We start from the raw sequence: 18,621 nt of genomic DNA on the forward strand, positions 1-18,621 counted from the left end.
TGGCCAATATTGGTCAATATAATAATGCCGATAAAGATTACTTAGGTTGCAAATGCAAGCTGGTTATACTTCTGGCTGAAGTTATTACCAATTAAGTAGGTGATTAATAGAACTTGGCTCAGTAGGTTTTAAGAACACCCAGATGCTAGTTTGAAAAGCAAGTTATTTACAATGTACATTTAACCCACGTCTGGTCATAATCTCTCTCTTGATTATTATGCTTATGCAAAAAATTAACAAAGATCGTACCAATCGAAAAATCCCAGAAAAGCACATTCTTCGTTTTGGTCACGGGAGTTTTCTGGCATCAAAGATTTGTTTGTGGTGGGCAGCGATATGAAAACGCCAAAAGCTTCTACCAAAACGATGAAATTGAAGGAGATGAAAAGTCTTTGATAAATGTCCGTGGCCGTTGGGAACTTGCGCCTGCATTCACAGCAACAGCACAGCTTTCTCCAGGGCCTAAGTTTAGCGAGGACAACAATGATGCAGGTATACAGAAACACCTGTGGCAGATCGGTGAACAAAAAACACAAAAAGATCCCCAAGGGTACTACCAGGCCACCCAAAATGAATAAAAACACAGTACATGCATTTCGGCATACTCCTTCGGGGATAATTTTTATTTAACTTATAAAAAGCCCAATAAACCATCAAAAGCCACCAAATGAAAAGGAACGCGAAAGTAGTAGTTTTTCTGAGCCAATCATAGAGCGAATAAAAAACAGAGCTATGGCAAGATCTCAGAGTACTTTCGACACTCAGGTGGAAATAATTCTACCAATCAAGTACCAGTATCACTCTCTGTTCCCTTCTCCACGAATAACCAATCCCACGCACAGCTCATTCCAGAATCTTTTATTTTACTTCTTCTAAACTTTACTTAAAGCGAAAGTATCGTTAAACTGACATAATACTACATTAAACTAAGATAATATTACAATAACCTTGTATCCTAGTATTACATGTATACCCAAGATGAGAACTTCTAGGAAGGTTGTGTTCCACTTTCTGTTGGTGGCCAATATTTTAGGAAAGGTCTTCTTTAAAAAAGACTACGACACTTCTTGATTGCGTTTTTTTTTTTCGTTTCTTAAATGGCCCTTTTCGTTGTCTTGATCAAAGATGTCGCTTGAAATAAATTGACTTGGTTGATCTAAAGTACATACGGAAATGGCAAATTCTTGCCTGTGAAAGATTGCCTCTAATTCTAAAAATTTTAAGATAAAAATCTAAAAAGTATACAAATACCTTCACTAACGTTCCAGGAAAAAATCATGACAATTACAAATGGCCATTACAGCTTTGCATTAAAATCATTCCTTGATATAAGAATGCAAATACAGTATACTTCGTTTACAAATTCCAGCTGGTTATAATGCTAGCTAAGTTATTACATGGATCATTTAATCACATGATTAAGTTTTGGTTTCAATAAGTTATGAAAATAGCTAAATGTTAGCTTTAAAAGCAAGTTATTTACATTCAGACTGCTTATAATTCTCTTGATTGAATTGATTATCCTGTTTTTAACAAGTTTGAGAGCAGAAAGAGACACCTCGCAATTCTCTAAAAAAGTTTCGGTTTTTCAAATATACTTAGAGTTTACGTTATCCCAATATCCCTCACTAACTATATTTCCCTCATTCTTCCATTTGAATTTTAACATGCCCTTCAACTTTATCATGCGTTCCTCCCATTAGCCCTCTTATCATTACCAAGGTATGCAGCCACATGTTAAGACTGAGCCTACAAAAGGTGCTAAAAGTAAACGCAGGGATTATATCTTTCTTGAAAGACCCTATGTTAAATCCCAGAAGTAAAGGAGCGTATCCCCCCCAGCCCCACCTTGCCCCGCTCCCATTTAAATCCCCAAGACATCTCCCTGTCTTTCAGAGCAGTTTTCAATTGCTTTCAAAAATCTAAAACCATGTAATCAGAACAATCAATGTGAAGAAAGATTGAAATTATCAATACCCAAAAGGAAGTCAGAGTAAAAGCGCAGGAGTTCGGGGGCGAACAAGTCACAATTGATTTTCGTTTTGCAATCACAGACCGAAGTAAAACAAAGACGATGCAGTCCCGGATCACTTTTGACACTCATCTGAAAAATATTCTTATGTACGAGCATTAGCCACCGTACTCCCTTATCCTACTGGTGCAATACGATTACCATGTGTATTAGCCTCCTCGGCTTTAGAACTTATGAACATGATTACAAACGCACCCATAAGGAGAGCATAGGAAGACAAAAAATGCCACAAGTCATGCCAGTCGAAAAATCCAAAAATGACACATTCTTCGTTTTGGTCACGAGAGTTTTCTGGCGACGATGTTTTGTTTGTAGTGGGTAGCTCTAAAAAAACGACTATAGCTGCCACCAAAATGATAAAGGTGAGAAGGATAAAAAGCCCTTGAAAAGTGCACTTGCAATTGCAAGCACACTTCTTCCGAGGCCTAGCTTTAGCTAAGATTGCGACGACGCTACAGGCAATGCAAGCAAGCAGAAACACTTGAGCCAGATCGCTAAACAAGTAATACATAAAAATCCCCCCGGGCACTATCAGGCCACCAAATAAGAATAAACATGCATTACATTTATGACTACAAATCTTTCCGCAGATATCTAATTTAAGAAAAGCCCAAAAAAACATCATGAGCCACCAAATGATCAGGAATGCGAAGAAAAAACCCTGCATTACTTTGTTGAGACTGTCGGAGTTAAATAGCATACCAAAGTAGTTGAAAATAAAAAGAGGCACGATGAAAAAAAGGAAGAAGTTAGAAGCGCCAACTGGGTGTTTCGCATTTCCAGAAGAGGAACAACGATTCTGCTCAATGCCATTATACAACAACAGCACAATTAAACCAGCTACGATAAACATGAAGGCCGAATCGAACTGAAATGTGAACCTGCTTGGGCAGAAGTGGTAAAGAGTAGAAAACAATCCCTCGAAGACTAGTCCCCAGGAAAACGCATACCCAATAGAAAAACAGTACCTCTTTTTCATTGCTTTTGCAATCTCCTCTTTTTCCCTTTCTACCCTTTCCATGAGGTTTTCGGGTATTGGAATAGCTACCCCGAAATAATGAATGTTAGTTTCAGGACGTGACGGAATATGTTCTGGTAGCCTGGATCCCTGAAAATTGGCGGCTCTGCTTTTACAACGAAGATTCACCTTGGTTTCTAGTATAAGTACCCACACAACTAAGATTAGGCCGTGGACTATGTAAGTCAAGTTACTTATCATCAAGTTAAATGGAATATCATGATTTGCAACTCTATAACAAAAGTCGTTGTAGTAACAATTATCTCTGTCCCCTTCCTGAATCATCGTATACCAGTTTGCAAACACGAACTGAAAAGCACCTACCATAAGCACATTACCCACAATTCCTGTGATATAGGAGAAGGTCTTTGGACCAAAGGAAAACCAGTGATAACTGATAACCTTTAACATTTCAACAAAAAAACCACAACATGTTAAATTAGAGGAAAACCAGTGAGATCTGAATACCTCCGGCTCTTCACAAACTAAATTAGCAATATTATTGATCTGATTACCTTCGCCAGGCTTTACCTGGGTGAGAGACTCTTCGAAGAGAAAATACGCAAAGATAGACACTAATATACCAACCACAAATGATACAAAAAATAGGACACAAATAGGCTCGGCATAATTATAATCGAACGACCTTGTCAGCTTTAAAGTGACATTTTTTGACCCACTAAGTTTGACGTCACCTGATAAGTTCTTCAGACCAATTCCAATGAACCATCCGGAGACGGAATCGGTCAGAGGGGGAATGGAAACTCTGGATAAAGTTATACGCCCTTGCTTTGCAAAGGAAAGTCGAAGAGATTCCTTCTTGTAATCTATGCTCTCTAGGTCTTCCTGGAGATCGACCTCTTTACAGTTCTGCGATACCTTCAAATAGGCAGCAACTTTTGATTCAGACGTAGCAGTGATGTCCAGTTGTTTATCAGAGATTCCTTGAGGTGGAATGAACTGGAACATGCTCACCTCATCTCCTTGGACATCGACTGTGAGTGGTTGATCAAGCGCAATTTCTGATGCACCTTCGGCTATTTGCACTGTGAAAGAAAGTCCAATGCCTTTTTCCACCACTGATAACAACTTCTCTCCTGTGTTTTGATTGCTGGTAAAACCGGTTGGACAAATGCTTATTGTGTTCCAAACTGATGTTGGCTCTGAAACGTCCACATGACCAAGTAGGGACGACTCACCTTGCTGGTACAGGGAAAGTTGCAAGAAACCTAAAATAAAGGGGATAATCTAGCACATGAATACATCAATAACTATCAAAACAGGTGATAATAAGATCTCATAAGAGCCTACTAATGTGGGGCTAATGTCCACTCCAATAGCTCGCTTGCCTGCTGGTCTCTGAATCGAGCTGGGCTTCTTGCTGCAGACACTGTGTTCTAATTTTAGATTCAAGAGAGACATTTAACTCACAAATTCCAAATCTCTCTAAATTGTAAGGAATGTTAGGGAAGGTCACAGACTTATATTCTCCTAATAAAATCAAACCAGCAAATGACGAATGTATCTTCACAGGATAACTGCTTCTTAGATCATTGTAGAAAAGGAAGTCTGAAAATGCTAAGGCTTCTTCTGAGCACTATTATTAGTACAAATGTTTTACTTTTCATAAATCACAACCAAGTTCCACATATCAGAGCAAAAATCTATTCTTATTTCTCCATGCCCTTTAATTTTTATAGTATCTTTTAACATGGTTCAGATTTGGAGACTTCATTTCCACTTCCTACTTTAACCAGCCGTGACTAATCCTAAGCGCACAGACTAGAAATAAAAAGAACTAATAGAAAGAAAAAAGTTGTTTAGACAATCAGACTCATGAGTGTATCACTTGATAGGAGAGTACTGACCCTTATCGAGCTGGTAGATCGCTGCAAAAAAAGCAGTCTGCATATTTAAGATCACTGAACAAGATCAAATAAGACTTTTGAAACCGATTGAGCGAAACCCGTCATTTCCAAGTAGCGACTGATCTCTCTGACTATTGGAATCTGAAAGATATTTGAATACGCAATACGGGTGCACAGGCTGGATAAATCTAAATAAATAACATCTGAAATATGTTGCGCAGTCAGAAGTGAATTAGTTTAACAAAACTAAGTACAAGAACGGCAGGAGCTAGGCTGATGTGTTTCAAGTTTCTTGTAGGAACGCTAGTTTTACTTTTGCTCTTACAAGGACAGTCTATCCTGAAATTGCTAGAAGTTTAAAGGTAGCATTTTGTTCATTAGTGGAATGCCACAACAATAATGCTCTGGTTTAACCGTAATTTTCGGAAATAAAGATCCCTCGTAAGAAGCGACCACCCGAAGAATGCATGAGTGGCACTGGATTCAGTAAAAGTTTTAATTGTACGTCTCGAAAGAAGGAACCCTTATCTGTGCAAACAGCGAATTGCTTCAGGAAAAGCTGCAAAATCCTGAATTGATAATAGTTACCACTTTCGGAATTTTCAAAAGCACTTTCAGATTACTAAAGAATAATCAAGAAATAAATCAATATAGAAAGAGAGATTTCGTATCTTCATTAAACCAAACGTCGACAAAACTTCGCTCTCTAAGAAGTCGGTAAGACCACTCTATCAAACTGGTTATGCCCTCACCTTTTTCGTTGTCATTCCTTTTAGTTTTCATGCGTAAAAAGCTCCCAGGTTTATCTAACTTCAAAACGCAAGATAGCTGCAGGTAGCCGTTGTTGGATAGTGTGCCAGTGATCTCTATCACCCCACTCTGAACATTTGAAACAGTCATGCCGGACGAACATGTTGCTAGAAGATGTCCACTGGCTGAGGGGCACCAAGCGAGTAGGAGTAGGAATGAATATAAAAGGATTGAAAACATCCTGAAAAGCAAGGCTTCCGTTGCTTTATTTAGACAGCACCTTATCTTCTTGGTTGTGCTGCGTGCAAACAAGAGACCTGACGAGTGTTTTTATGCCCTATTGATTCTCAACACGACACTTTGGAAAGACAAAAGCCTAGTAATAATAGGTTGCTGTCTCGTTTTAAATGATTTATTTGATGAATATTCAGGGTCAAGGTACTCATGCTTTTCGTTGTGGCTGAATTCGCGCAAAGTTAGAAAAATCTTATTTAGCCTCGGGGAAGCCAAAAGTTCAAGCTCAGATTCCAGAAAATAGCTCTAGCAAAAATAAATTTCTTGCAGACTTTGCCAAGCAATCTAATTTAACATTTATCTCTTTCCCCTTCTTGAATCATCGTATCCCAGCTTGTGTACACGATCAAATAAGCAACTACCATAAGCGCAGCACCCACAATACATGTGATGTGGAGATAGCTCTTTGGACCGAAGGAAAACCAGCGATATCTGATTACCTCCCACATTTCACAAACTAAATTAGCATAATTATTGACCTGATCATCAGGCTTTACCTGGGTGAGAGACTCTTTGAAGAGAAAATACGCAAAGATAGTCACTCCTATACCAACCAGAAATGATACAAAAAATAGGCGTGGCATAACTATAATCGAACGACCTTGTCAGCTTTGTTATAATAGGTTGCGGTCTTGTTTTAAATAATTTATTTGATGAATACTCAGGATCAAGCTACTCATGCTTTTTGTTGCGGCTGAATCCACCTAAAGTTAGAAAAATCCTATTTAACCTCAGAGAAAGCCAGAAGTACAACCTCTTGCTCAAGCTCAAGACTTGCGTTGCTTTATTTAGATAGCGCCCTATCTTGTTGGCTTTCCATGCCGTAATAATTCTCAACATGACACTTTGGACAGACAAAAGCCTAGTTATAACAGGTTGCCGTCTCGCTTTAAATAATTTATTCGATGAATACATCTTTATTTCTGGCGTGGGGGCTCATCATAGAGCGCGTTTCTACCAAAACAATTTGCAATCTCAGAAGCCAACGAAAACACATCAAAATATTACTAGAGTCAATAAGTGCCGAGTAATGAGTAATAACAAGAAAACAGTTGGGGCGCGGGAAAACGCGGTGACCAAGTCTCGACTGGGTTTCAGTTTTGCACCTGATTGGTTGTTGATGGGGTGGCGGAACTTTTTTGAGTCATAAAGCGAAGAAAAACAAAACCATGACCATCCCAGATCACTTCGACACTCGGGTACAAATAGTTCTCGGCCACCGATCATTTAGCAGATGTGTTATTTATCACTCACCCTTTGCTTGCTTCTGCATGAGCATACAATCCAACGCACTGTTTATTATTATACTTCTTCTTAAATTCAGTAAACGCGAAAGTACCGTTTAACTAACATAATACTTTAATAAACTTGTATCCTAGTATTGTAACAGAGACTGTAACTTCTAGGACGATTATATCTTACTTTCTATTGGTGGCCAATATTGGTCAATATAAATAATGCCGATGAAGATTACGTAGTTTGTAAATGCTGGCTGGTTATACTGCTAGCTGAAGTTAAAAAGATGATTAGCAGCGCTTGGCTCAGTAAGTTTTAAGAATACCCGAATGCGAGTTTGAAAAGCAAGTTATTTACAATGTACATTTAACTCTCGTCTGGTCATAATCCCTCTCTTGATTATTATGCTTGTAACGGGTTTGATAAACAATAACACGCACCTTGCGATTATCTTACGCGCGTATCAATTTTTCAAAACCTTCTATATATTAAGTGTCCTTTGGCGACTATTGAAGAGTTTATGGACCCACTGTCCATCACCACCTGTACTTGCCCCATGCTTCCATTTTAAATTCAAAATGCCTTTTAATTTCACCAAAGTGAAACCAACACAATCCGATATTTACTTGACATGAAGGCCTAATGTTAACTCCTACTAATAAAGGAGACTATGTTCACCGCGGCTATAATCTAAATTCGAAAAACGAAAAACCATTCGCTCTGACGAAGGGCTGACATTCAAAACGTCAGCTCTAAAACTCTGTACAGTGGCCAATTTACATCATCAACTTAGTTGATAACACTAAATTACCCTGTTATACTCTCTCACCGACGCAGCATCACACTTTCTTCAGAAACTTACCCCCTTTATAGTCTAAATCCCACCATCATCACCACGTCTGTAAGAACAGTTTTCAACTGACTATCGAAAAACCAAAACCTCTAAATCCTAACAAGCAATCATAACGATGGTTAACATTATCAACAGCCGATGAGAACACAAATTATACAAGCAAACTACCAATAGCGCGGGAAATCGCGGTGGACAAAGTCGCGATTTATTTTTGTTTTGCATCTAATTGGTTGAAGAATGTGCGCGTTTTCTACACCATTCACAGACCGAAATAAAGCAAACAAAGCAATCCTAGATTAATTTTGACATGCAGTTGAAAACTTCTCTATTATGTGGAGTTTTACATTGCACTCCCTTGCATTACATATTCTGAAGCCTACGACTTTTACACGGGTTTAGAACTTAAAAACATGATAACAATTGTGGCCATTAGGACACCAAAGGAGGACAAAAAATGCCAAAGATCGTGCCAATCGAAAAATTCCAGAAAAGCACATTCTTCGTTTTGGTCACGGGAGTTTTCTGGCGTCGACGATTTGCTTGTGGTGGGCAGCCATTTGAAAACGCCAAAAGCTCCGACCAAAACGATGAAAGTGAGGGATGAAAAGCCTTTGATAAATTACCTTGGCCGTTGGGCAATTGCGCCTGCATTCACAGCAACAGCACAGCTTTCTCCAGGGCCTAAGTTTAGCGAGGACAGCAATGATGCTACAAATAATGCAGGTATACAGAAACACCTGTGACAGATTGGTGAACAAAAAACACAAAAAGAGCCCCAAGGGTACTACCAGGCCACCCAAAATGAATAAAAACACATTACATGCATTTCGGCATACTCCTTGGTGGATATTTAACTTATAAAAAGCCCAATAAACCATCAAAAGCCACCAAATGATCAGGAATGCGAAGAAAAAGTTCTGTAATGGTTTGCTAAGCCCAGAATCAGAGTTAAAGAGCGTACCAAAGTAGTTAAAAATAAAGAGAGGCACAATAAAAAAAAGGAAGAAATTAGAGGCACCCACAGGGTACTTCACATTTTCGGAAGAAGGACAACGATTCTGCTCAAAGCCATTATACAAAAACAGCACAGATAAACCAGCCATGATAAACATAAAAGCCGAATCAAACTGAAATGTGAAGCTGCTAGGGCATAAGTGGTAAAGAGTGGAAAATAATCCCTGGAAAACCAAAGCCCAGGAAAACGCATACCCAATGGAATAACAGTACTTCTTTTTCAGTGCTGCGGCAATAATTTTTTTGCTTTCAGGCTCTGCGATGATTGTGTTTGGAATACCTCCTTCAAAAATATGAAAGTTAGTTTCAGGACATAACAGAACATGGTTTGGTAGCTCGGATCCCCATGCCACGGCGGCTCCAGTGCCTGTGCGGCTGGTCGTGTTGCTTTTGAACCGCACATTTAGTTTGGTTTCCAGTATCAGTACCCACACAGCTAAGATTAGACCGTGGACTATATATGATAAGTTACTTATCATCAAGTTAAACGGAATATCATGATTTGTAACTCTATAACAAAAGTCGTTGTAGTAACAATTATCTCTGTTCCCTTCCTGAATCATCGTATACCAGTTTGCAAACACGAACTGAAAAGCACCTACCATAAGCACATTACCCACAATACCTGTGATGTAGGAATAGGTCTTTGGACCAAAGGAAAACCAGTGATATCTGATTACCTCCCACAGATCGCAACATGAAATTTTTAGGTTAGTTTGAATTCGATTATTATTGGCTTGATCACCTGGTGGAAGGAACTGGAGTTGTATACCCATCGCACCATTCATGTTGGCCATTACAGTTGCGCCACCAAACCTTATCTCAGAGAGGGACTCTTTAAAAAGAAAATGTGCCACGATAGACACTACTATACCACCCAGAAGTGATGCGAGTAATAGGGCAGAAACAGGTATGGCATAGTTATAATCAAACGACCTTGTCAGCTTTAAAGTAACATTTTTTGACTCACTAAATTTGACGTCACCTGACACGTTCTTCAAACCAATTCCAATGAACCATCTAGAGGCGGAATCAGTTAAAGAGGGAATGGAAGCTCTGGATAAAGTTATCCGTCCTTTTGTGGCAAAGGAAAGTCGAAGAGATTCCTTTTTGTAATCCACAACTTCTAAGTTTTCCTGGACATCTTCGCATATGTGTGATACCTTTAAGTAAGCAGCAAGGTTTGACTGTGACGTGGCAGTAATGTCCAGTTGTTTATCAGAGATACCTTGGGGTGGAATGAACTGGAACACGCTCACCTCATCTCCCTGGATATTGACTGTGTGTGGTTCATCAAGCGCAATTTCTGATGCACCTTCAGCTATTTTCACTGTGAAGGAAAGCCCACTGCCCTTTCCAACCACGGATAACAACTTCTTCCCTGTGGTTACATTATTAGTCACACCGGTGGGACAAATGTTCAGAATGTTCCAAATTGTTGATGGTTCTGAAACGTTCAGGTGACCAAGTAAGGATGATCCATCGGCGTGGTACAGAAAAACATGCAAGAAACCTTAAGAGAGAAGATTACAGTTTACAATTCCTATTTAAATGTGGGGATAGTGTGCTACTCTATTGGAATTGCTCGCGTGCTGGTCTCTGAATCAAGCTGGACTGCTGCTGGAGACACAATTTGTGTTTCAAATTCAAGTGAGACATTCGCTCACGTAGCTCATCAAATTTCTATACATAATGGTGAATCTAGAAAGATCCTTGCCTTATATTTCCCACCAGTATCAAGTTGGGACATGACGAATTAATCTCCAGTGGTTGACTGCATTTTAAGACACTGCAGTTAAAAAGTTATACAAGGCTTAATTTGAGAGGGACCCGCTTCTCTACTGTTATTAGCAGAGCGCTATTCTGACCAAATGAGCCACAAATTTGAAAAAAAAATTAAGAGAAAGATCTATGTATCAGAATGAAAATCTACTTTTATTTCTCTCCGTCTATTTTTACGTTTTCAGATTACTGAGATGGCATCCTTTGGAAAATGATTCAAAATTAGAGGTTGTCGAGCAAAAGTCCCCACTTCGCAAAACGTCTTCAACTACGAAAGCACCATGAAGGATAAAATAAGCCTGATATAAGGAAAGATACTGTCTAACTTCTGGACTTCAGACGATAGTGGAGGGATTATTGATCTTGCCAAATAGTTACTTATCTCCCTGCGTAGTCAGAAACAAATTGGTCCACCCCGCGGGTCGCATGACTAACGAGTCAGCATAAGTTTTCATCGTAAATCTCGAAAGAGGGAACTCTGTTATCTGCATAACTGACTGTGCAAGCAGAATACGGCCGCAGGAATAGCTGCAAAGCGGACCTAAATTAATAAGGGTCACCAGTATTGGAAATTTCGAGAACAGCTTCGGATTACTGGAGCGGAATATTTTGGCAATGAAATCAACATACATGGTTTGATGCTACTCTGGTTTAAAGATTTAATTAATGTAACCGAAGAAGGTACAATTCATAGACCCACTTTACGGCACTCCTGTCTAGTGCTTTCAACAGGGGTGATCTAAACGCTGCAACAAGAGGTCCTTTTATACGATCACTAACTAGCTGCCTTTTTCTGACGAAGCATAAATAGGCGTCAGGAAGTAAGCTGCCCACGCTTCTTTAAATCGGGATGATGGCGGCTTACTTCCTGACGCCTCTTTACTTCGTCTTGTGAAGTGTTTGTTAAACTATTCTATCAAACTGACTCTACTCTCACCTCTTTGGTTGTCATTCTTTCGAGTACTCACTCGTAAAAAGCTACTAGGTTTGTCCAACTTCAACACGCAGGAACGTTGTAAATTATTATCGTCAGGTAGTCTGCCACTGATCTCTGTCACTACATTCAGGGAATTTGAAACATTCATGCCGGACGAACAATTTGCCTGAAGTTTTCCCCAGGCAGGGAGGCACCAAGTGAGAGCAAACAGGAATGCATTAACGATAAAGAACATCCTAAGAAGAAAATCTGGTGTTACTTTGAGTTAGCGAGACAGAGCCCTCTTCGGTTTGTTGTGTTACTAACAACAGATCTGTGGTTGTATGCATACGATTCTCCATATGGTGGTTCTGAAGAAAAGAGTTTAGACATAATAAATCATAAATTACCGTGTGGCTGTGAATAATTTTTTTATTGTCTGATATATATTCAGACTTGAGCTATTAATAGCTATAGCTACTGTACTGTAAAGGAAACATGAGAAGGAGGAAAACTAGCGATGCTAAGTCTTGGAAATATATGGATATAAAGCAAAGTGGGGAAAAATTTTACGCCGTATTTGAACCTTAACCAGCACGCCTTCATTCCTAGAGGAGTAAAATTCTTAGGATGTCTTCAAATATCTGTAGCACGCTGTAGCACGCTATGCATGCCTATGTTTATTTGGCGTGAATATCAAAACGAGGTTAGTCTCGTACCAGTCCCCACAATTGAGACGAACATGTGCAAGTTGCTCTCAATCGTGTTGATCTGTCATTCTGCAAAACTTTCAGCGTTCTTATCCAATTTGTCACCAACATATCCTGTCCACTCATCTATGAATGGGTCAGATAGCATCGATGATCTCAAACTGATGCACTCGTGAGGGTGAATGCAGTAAAACTCGCCGCAAGATGGCTAGTAATACAAGCTGGCGAATAGACGACATGGATGGCGGTTTGGACGGTGGACTCGCTTCAGAATTACTGAATCTGACTGGTCTTGGCAACGAGTATGTGGCGGATGGCGCATACAACATGAGGTGCGAATAACAAAAATTTCAAATAATAACTGAGAATGCTTTCTGTGTACCTTCTAATCAAATGGAACATAACTTGAAAAATGATCAACTCACTGACACGTAATGTTTAAATTTTTTGCCCTCAGAGCTCTCTATAAAAAGTGCCTTAATCTTTTTTCGATTAGGAATGTGAGCTTAGATTTTTCCATCCGATTGTAAAACGTTCTGTGGCTAGATCGTGTCGAAAAAAAAGCGCGGATGGAATTTATTTTCATGTAACTTTGCATGTAACAGAATTACATGTTACTCTTGTACATGTATCATGATAACAAAACGGGTGAGAGCCATGAGAAAATCTTAAATCTACAAAATAGCTTGAATTTGTGATAAAGTAAATCTTAGTTTTTTCCCAGTAGCAATTGATTTTTAAAAAAAATTACATTCCCAGCTTCATGAATGGCTTCAATTCCATTGCTGACCTTCAAAGAATGTAGGATACTCATAAAATTTTACCCCTTTCATTGGCAAGATCTCATTGATAATTCTCCTTACTGTCTGTCATACAATGCTTATGATGGTAGGTTGGAGAATTTGGTTTTGGATCAACTAATAATTGTTGACATCAAATAATTGATGTCATTTTTTCTTTGTTCAAAGTGATGTCCTCAACTTGCCAATTTTCAAGGATGAGCCACCAGGAAGTCACCTAAACATGGACACCATTGGCTCTGTTTCTTCCGCAGTGACAGAGTAAGTGAGTCATTAAGAAACTGTGATACTGTATTAGTGGGAGAGTATATCAACTGGGTTAATAACATCAAGTTGTCATCATCAATGTTGTTGTCATTATCAGTGTTGGGAAAATTGATAGACCTCATGTTATGTTTATGTTAGGTTAATTGATAGACCTCATGTTACAGGTACTTATTGTATAAAATGAAAATTAAGCTTGTCTAAGTTTGTGAATTGTCCTCAAAGCTTTGAAAATGAGGTCACCATGGCAACTAAGCCACAGCTCACTTCCAGCCACCTGTCAGCATCAACAAACAGGGGTGTGGAAAGAATGCTTCTCCCTTTATTTCCTTAAACCAGCATCTATATTCTCCATACTTTTCCCTTTACATTTCCTTTGGTGTCGACAAAGAGAATTTGTTTGACAATTACAAGCTCCTTAAATTGGTGATCATTTCCTCTTTTCTCATAACCTTTACATTTGATTCAAGGGTGAAATTGTAAAGAGAAAATAGAGAACAATCACTCTTAAGGGTGAAAGGGTTAACCAAAATGGCAGAGAGGGAAACTTTGCAAGTAAGGAAAAGAACTCGTCAATCCTTCTGGTAACCCACTTAAAGCCTGGAATATCACTCTGGTGAAACTGCTGCGTGTTCTTGGTGTTAGCCGTGTCTTCTATTACTTTTAATTGAATTTTTCTATTTTTGCGTTGTCCTAGAGTAACCAATGGGGTGAATTCTTTAGACCCTGCCCTCCAAACAAAGCAGGAAACTCTTATGGCTTGTGGCATGTCACCTCCAACGCAGTCATCACCAATGTCATCTGCTGGAAGCTTAGATGTTAATAGGTAAGTACCAAGCAAGCAGAATAAGATTTTGGTCTCATCTTCATTTGTAACAGTGTTCTCCATTTCAGGCTGTATATGTAACTGGTTACATTTGCAGCCTGAAGTACCCTTTATAACTACCAAACTGAACAACTTATAAAAATTCTTGGAAATTCAAACAGGTTAATAGGATTGCTCTACTGGTTTGAAAATTGACTACTGAAGGGTTCTGAAATGAAATAAACAGATGTTATGTCAGGAGACTTTCAATTAAAAAAGATGTTTATTCCACAGGCAATTTCATTTTGCAGATTGATAGATTGTAGAAAGAAAAGTTGCTACTGATTTTTTCAAGCCTCTTTTCTGCAATTGCTTACATTTCAGCCCAGCCTGCCAATGAGAATTGTTTCTTGGCCTAATTTTAGTCCACGAGTCAAATAAAATTTATTTCATTAAAAAATTTTGATCAGATTTCTTTATGGAAAAGATGAATCCTTTAAAATTCAGGGCACTCCTAACATGTGGCATGGATTACTCATTTGGTAGTAACACCTAACTAGTATCTTGGAGGCACATCAGCTTGTTTACTCTCCATACTGTTCTCTATACATTTCCTGATGTGCTGACAAGGAGAATTTGTCAACTAATCAAGAGCTTCTTCAGTTGGTGATCATTTTCTTCATTCTCATGACATTACTGTTTTATTCAGGGGTGATATTGTAAGGAGAATCTAGATGCTAGTCACTCTTAGAGGTTAAAGGCTAAAATCTGCCAAAGCCTTAATCTGCAGACTTTCTTTCTGCAATTTCTGCAATTACAGCTCATCTCATTTGCTGAAAAACTGAACACTGATTTTTCAGGTCCTCATTAAACTTGAGGAATTAAGTTTATTTTTCTTAGTTACTTGGTAGATTTGATTTTCCTTATGGAAAGGAATGAAGTTAGTAATGTTGCCTGTAGCTTGTGGTACTGTAAATACATTGTTCTGTCATTTAGGTTTTTGTTATTTTTACCTTTTGTCAACAGTCTGAGTTACAGGTTCAGGTACATTTTGAAAGCTGCAACTTCTCCTACAAAGAGACTTGAAGAAGACTCCCTAACTTATCTTAATCAAGGTACTTAACCCTCTTAGCTCTTAACTCTAACATCAGTATGCATATTCTCCACACTGTTCTCTATTTATTTCTAAAGGAACCAACAAGGAGAATTTATTTAACGATCAAGAGCTCCTGTAGTTAATGACCATTTTCTTTATTCTTGTGACCCTAGCATAATTCAGAGGGAGAAATTAGGTTCTCATCACTCTGAAGGGTCCTAAGAGTTAAACTACTGACCTATAGTTGACTGTAATTTTGATTCTTCAGGTTTTATTCATAAAATGAAAATAATTACTGACAAAGACTTTTCCCATGAATGAAATTGTGTAGTGACATGTAGAAATCACTTTTCCAGTTCTCAATCAAAATGGACCCATAACTGAATTAGAAAGGTTGTCTAGGATGCTTAGATTTTTAATCCTGCTGGTTCTGTTTTCAGGGCAGGCATATTTGTTGGAAATGATGTGCTTACCATTAGAGCAGGGATCTCCCTAGTTTCAGCACAACAGGCAAGGGACCTTTTCAAACCAGTAAAGCACATTTGCAGCTTCAGGTGGCTGGTCATTCTCAACTTTGTCATTTCCTAAAACATTTCCTATAGTACATTGCGCCTGTCAAAAATTTTCCATAAAAAAATTCATAATGTGAACAATACACCTTTAGGTTCAGAGGTTGAACAAAACAAAGTAAATTTTGTTTAAAAGCATTATATTTGACTATGCCCTTTCCAAACTGTTTATAATGAAAACTGGTCTGCCTTCGATTTCGAATGATATCTTTAGTGTCATTAACATGGCATATTGCTGGAAAATCAGGAGTGTCTGCTACGAATTGCATTGCTATGAAATCAAATCACATCGAATAGCTGAATTCGTGTTCTAATTGTCTCAAATTCAGAACTTTTACACTGTCGAGAGATTTTATTTTCAAGGCTTCTTTCAAACCGTTGTCTGAAACACATTTCAAGTAGAATTTCACAATGAAGACTAGCTTTGTCCCCATGTGTTCGTTATACAGCCGGCAATTATAGAGCTGTCAAGGCAGTTATTTCTGGCTATTGGCTGCTTTTCTATCGCTAGTATGTAACCTTTGTTTTGTTTACCCCTAAAATTCTTGTAAAGCTTACCAGCCACTCTTCGTGACCTCTTGTTACTGGACAGAAACGACAGCATTGTTTGCTGCCGTTTCGTTGTGGAAACTGAACAACTTACACGTGCAGAGAACTGACAAATGTCATGGGATTTAGCAGAAAGCCTGTGAAAAATCACTCTTGTTTCAAAATTTGAAAGGTAACAGTCAGTGTTAGCTAACTAAAGCACACGTAGATCTATAATAGTGCACACTGTTAGCTTGTTATTACACTTTCTTACCAGATTAGCTCACCATAAATGCATATTTTTAAAAGGTATGAACCCTGTTCTATTGTTCTTAAAACCAGTTGTTATGTGTGCATGATTTGGGAGGCAGTGTTTTATTTTCTAATCACAGGATAGTTTTAACTTGTTTAGGAAGCAGTTGAGTAACTAGAGTAAGCATTTGAAAATGTAATCACATATGAGTGCAATTTTTTTTTTAATTTGACAGAGTGCAATAAAGCTGTGCTTCTAAGAGAGAAAACTTCAAGTCCAAGAATCTGAAAAATATGAAGAGTGGAAAAACAACCGACCAGCTGACAGAATGTTGGAAATAGGTTTTTATTTTTAACTTTTCTTTGCTAATTGATTAACGATCTCTGTTTTTCTTTTTTCATCTAGAATAAAATTAATTTAGTACAAGTTATACAGTCTTTCTTTTGTTGTTGTATTTTGACCATTTTAGATGTTCCCATGTCAAGTGGTGTTTCAAACATCAGAAGCAAAGGCAACTAGCTTAATTGTTATGAGTTTGAGTGGGATCCAAGCAAGGGAGCAGGAGTTTACGTCATTGTAAGCAGTTATTTGTAGCTTTTTTCAGACAATTTTTGTCTTTTACATGTTTTCACCCTTGTAATGGACTAAGTATAGCACCATTGCATCTTGCTCAAAAAAAAAAAACACTTTTACCCCACTTTTTGTTCAGATCAACTGTGTCAGCTCAGAGTTTACCAAGGGAAAGAGTGGTGAGTGTAGCTTTAGAAGAACCATGTTGATTTTTCCTTTTAGCAGTGAGAAATTATTGTAGCTTTTAGATAGACTTTTCTTTGTTATTAACCTGGTTGAGTTTTTTTTAAAAGAAAAGCATTTCTTTTGCTTACTTTGCCTTTAACAAAAGTCACTGTTTTTTTTTTACAGGTGGAGAGGCGGTGTCCCATTTAGATTACAAGTTGACTCATTCTCTCCCAATTCATTGATTGATGCTCTTCCCATCCACAGTGTAGGCTGTCAGGTCAAGGTGTTCAAAGTGAGTCTCAAGTACTTTGTCAGATTTCCATGAGTCTTCAATTACGTTTACTGCCATAATGAAAATCAAAACCTTCAGAAAGGTCCCAGGTTTCTGAACTGCAAGGCTGCCCAGTTTCTGTGTTGAATTCAAGAAAATCCATTGATGCACTGGTCATAACCTCTATTGCAGAGATAAAATTTGTTTCCATTCGGTTTCCTCATTGTAAACTGTTTGTGATCCTTATGTTCAGTCCAAAGGTGCAGATAGAAACTTAAAGTTGAAATGCAGAAACTGGAACTTAAAAATAAGGAAGATTTGATAAGATTGACAGTGATAATAATAATCAACTGATAGTAAATGCAGCTATGATTATGCTATGAATCTTGTTTTTATGTGAGGTACAACAAGTGGCAAAAGTAGTGGGCACCCCCCTCCCCCTTACTAGGCAGTTGACAACCTTCTACTCAACATGATTAACAGAATCTTGTAATTTTTCTCTGATTAAGTACTTGAAAGTTCTCCTTATCGGCCACAGGTTCCTTCATAGAGGACATTTAAACTGGGTGGCCTCAAACCAGACAATTCGCAATCGTAACAGCCAATCAGAACAAATGAAAATATGGCCATAGCCATCAAGAGCCCGCAGTAATGCCATGCAGACTGTTTGAAGCGCAGGGAAACGCAAGTGACCTGCAAGTTACGACTGCTTTTTTCAGTTTTGCACCAGATTGGTGGCTGAAAAGGTGAGGGAGTATTCTGAGCCAATCATAGAGCGAATAAAAACAGAGTTAAGGGCCAAGATCTCGGAGTGTCTTCGATAC

General features: G+C 38.4%; 2 protein-coding genes and 1 non-coding gene across 5 annotated transcripts; 1 reads left to right on the plus strand and 2 right to left on the minus strand.

Annotated features, from left to right (window-relative positions):
* Nucleotides 1-1,887: 1,887 nt before the first annotated feature.
* Nucleotides 1,888-6,005, minus strand: LOC131780933 (uncharacterized). The gene is made up of 2 exons (XM_066173332.1): nt 5,671-6,005; nt 1,888-4,279 (listed from the first exon to the last, which is right to left on the minus strand). The coding sequence occupies exons 1-2, from the start codon at nt 5,906-5,908 to the stop codon at nt 2,148-2,150; spliced, it is 2,370 nt and encodes a 789-aa protein (XP_066029429.1). The 5' UTR covers nt 5,909-6,005; the 3' UTR covers nt 1,888-2,147.
* A 1,227-nt stretch (nt 6,006-7,232) lies between these two features.
* On the minus strand, nt 7,233-12,099 carry LOC131780885 (systemic RNA interference defective protein 1). The gene is made up of 2 exons (XR_010718965.1): nt 11,785-12,099; nt 7,233-10,578 (listed from the first exon to the last, which is right to left on the minus strand). It is a non-coding gene; the product is annotated as a systemic RNA interference defective protein 1 (transcript).
* A 407-nt stretch (nt 12,100-12,506) lies between these two features.
* LOC136283862 (upstream-binding protein 1-like) lies at nt 12,507-18,606 on the plus strand. 3 transcript variants are annotated; one of them, XM_066173336.1, is made up of 11 exons: nt 12,507-12,805; nt 13,442-13,534; nt 14,235-14,363; nt 15,369-15,457; nt 15,879-15,992; nt 16,561-16,728; nt 17,024-17,129; nt 17,258-17,364; nt 17,498-17,537; nt 17,710-17,818; nt 18,336-18,606. In XM_066173336.1, the coding sequence occupies exons 1-5, from the start codon at nt 12,678-12,680 to the stop codon at nt 15,932-15,934; spliced, it is 495 nt and encodes a 164-aa protein (XP_066029433.1). In that variant the 5' UTR covers nt 12,507-12,677; the 3' UTR covers nt 15,935-15,992; nt 16,561-16,728; nt 17,024-17,129; nt 17,258-17,364; nt 17,498-17,537; nt 17,710-17,818; nt 18,336-18,606. The 3 variants fall into 3 exon arrangements, with proteins under 3 accessions (XP_066029433.1, XP_066029435.1, XP_066029434.1); XM_066173338.1 differs by lacking the exon at nt 16,561-16,728; XM_066173337.1 differs by lacking the exon at nt 16,561-16,728 and having other exon boundaries at nt 15,879-15,948.
* Nucleotides 18,607-18,621: the final 15 nt, after the last annotated feature.

Source organism: Pocillopora verrucosa, chromosome 10 (assembly GCF_036669915.1).
Source record: "Pocillopora verrucosa isolate sample1 chromosome 10, ASM3666991v2, whole genome shotgun sequence".
Lineage (NCBI taxonomy): Eukaryota > Metazoa > Cnidaria > Anthozoa > Scleractinia > Pocilloporidae > Pocillopora > Pocillopora verrucosa.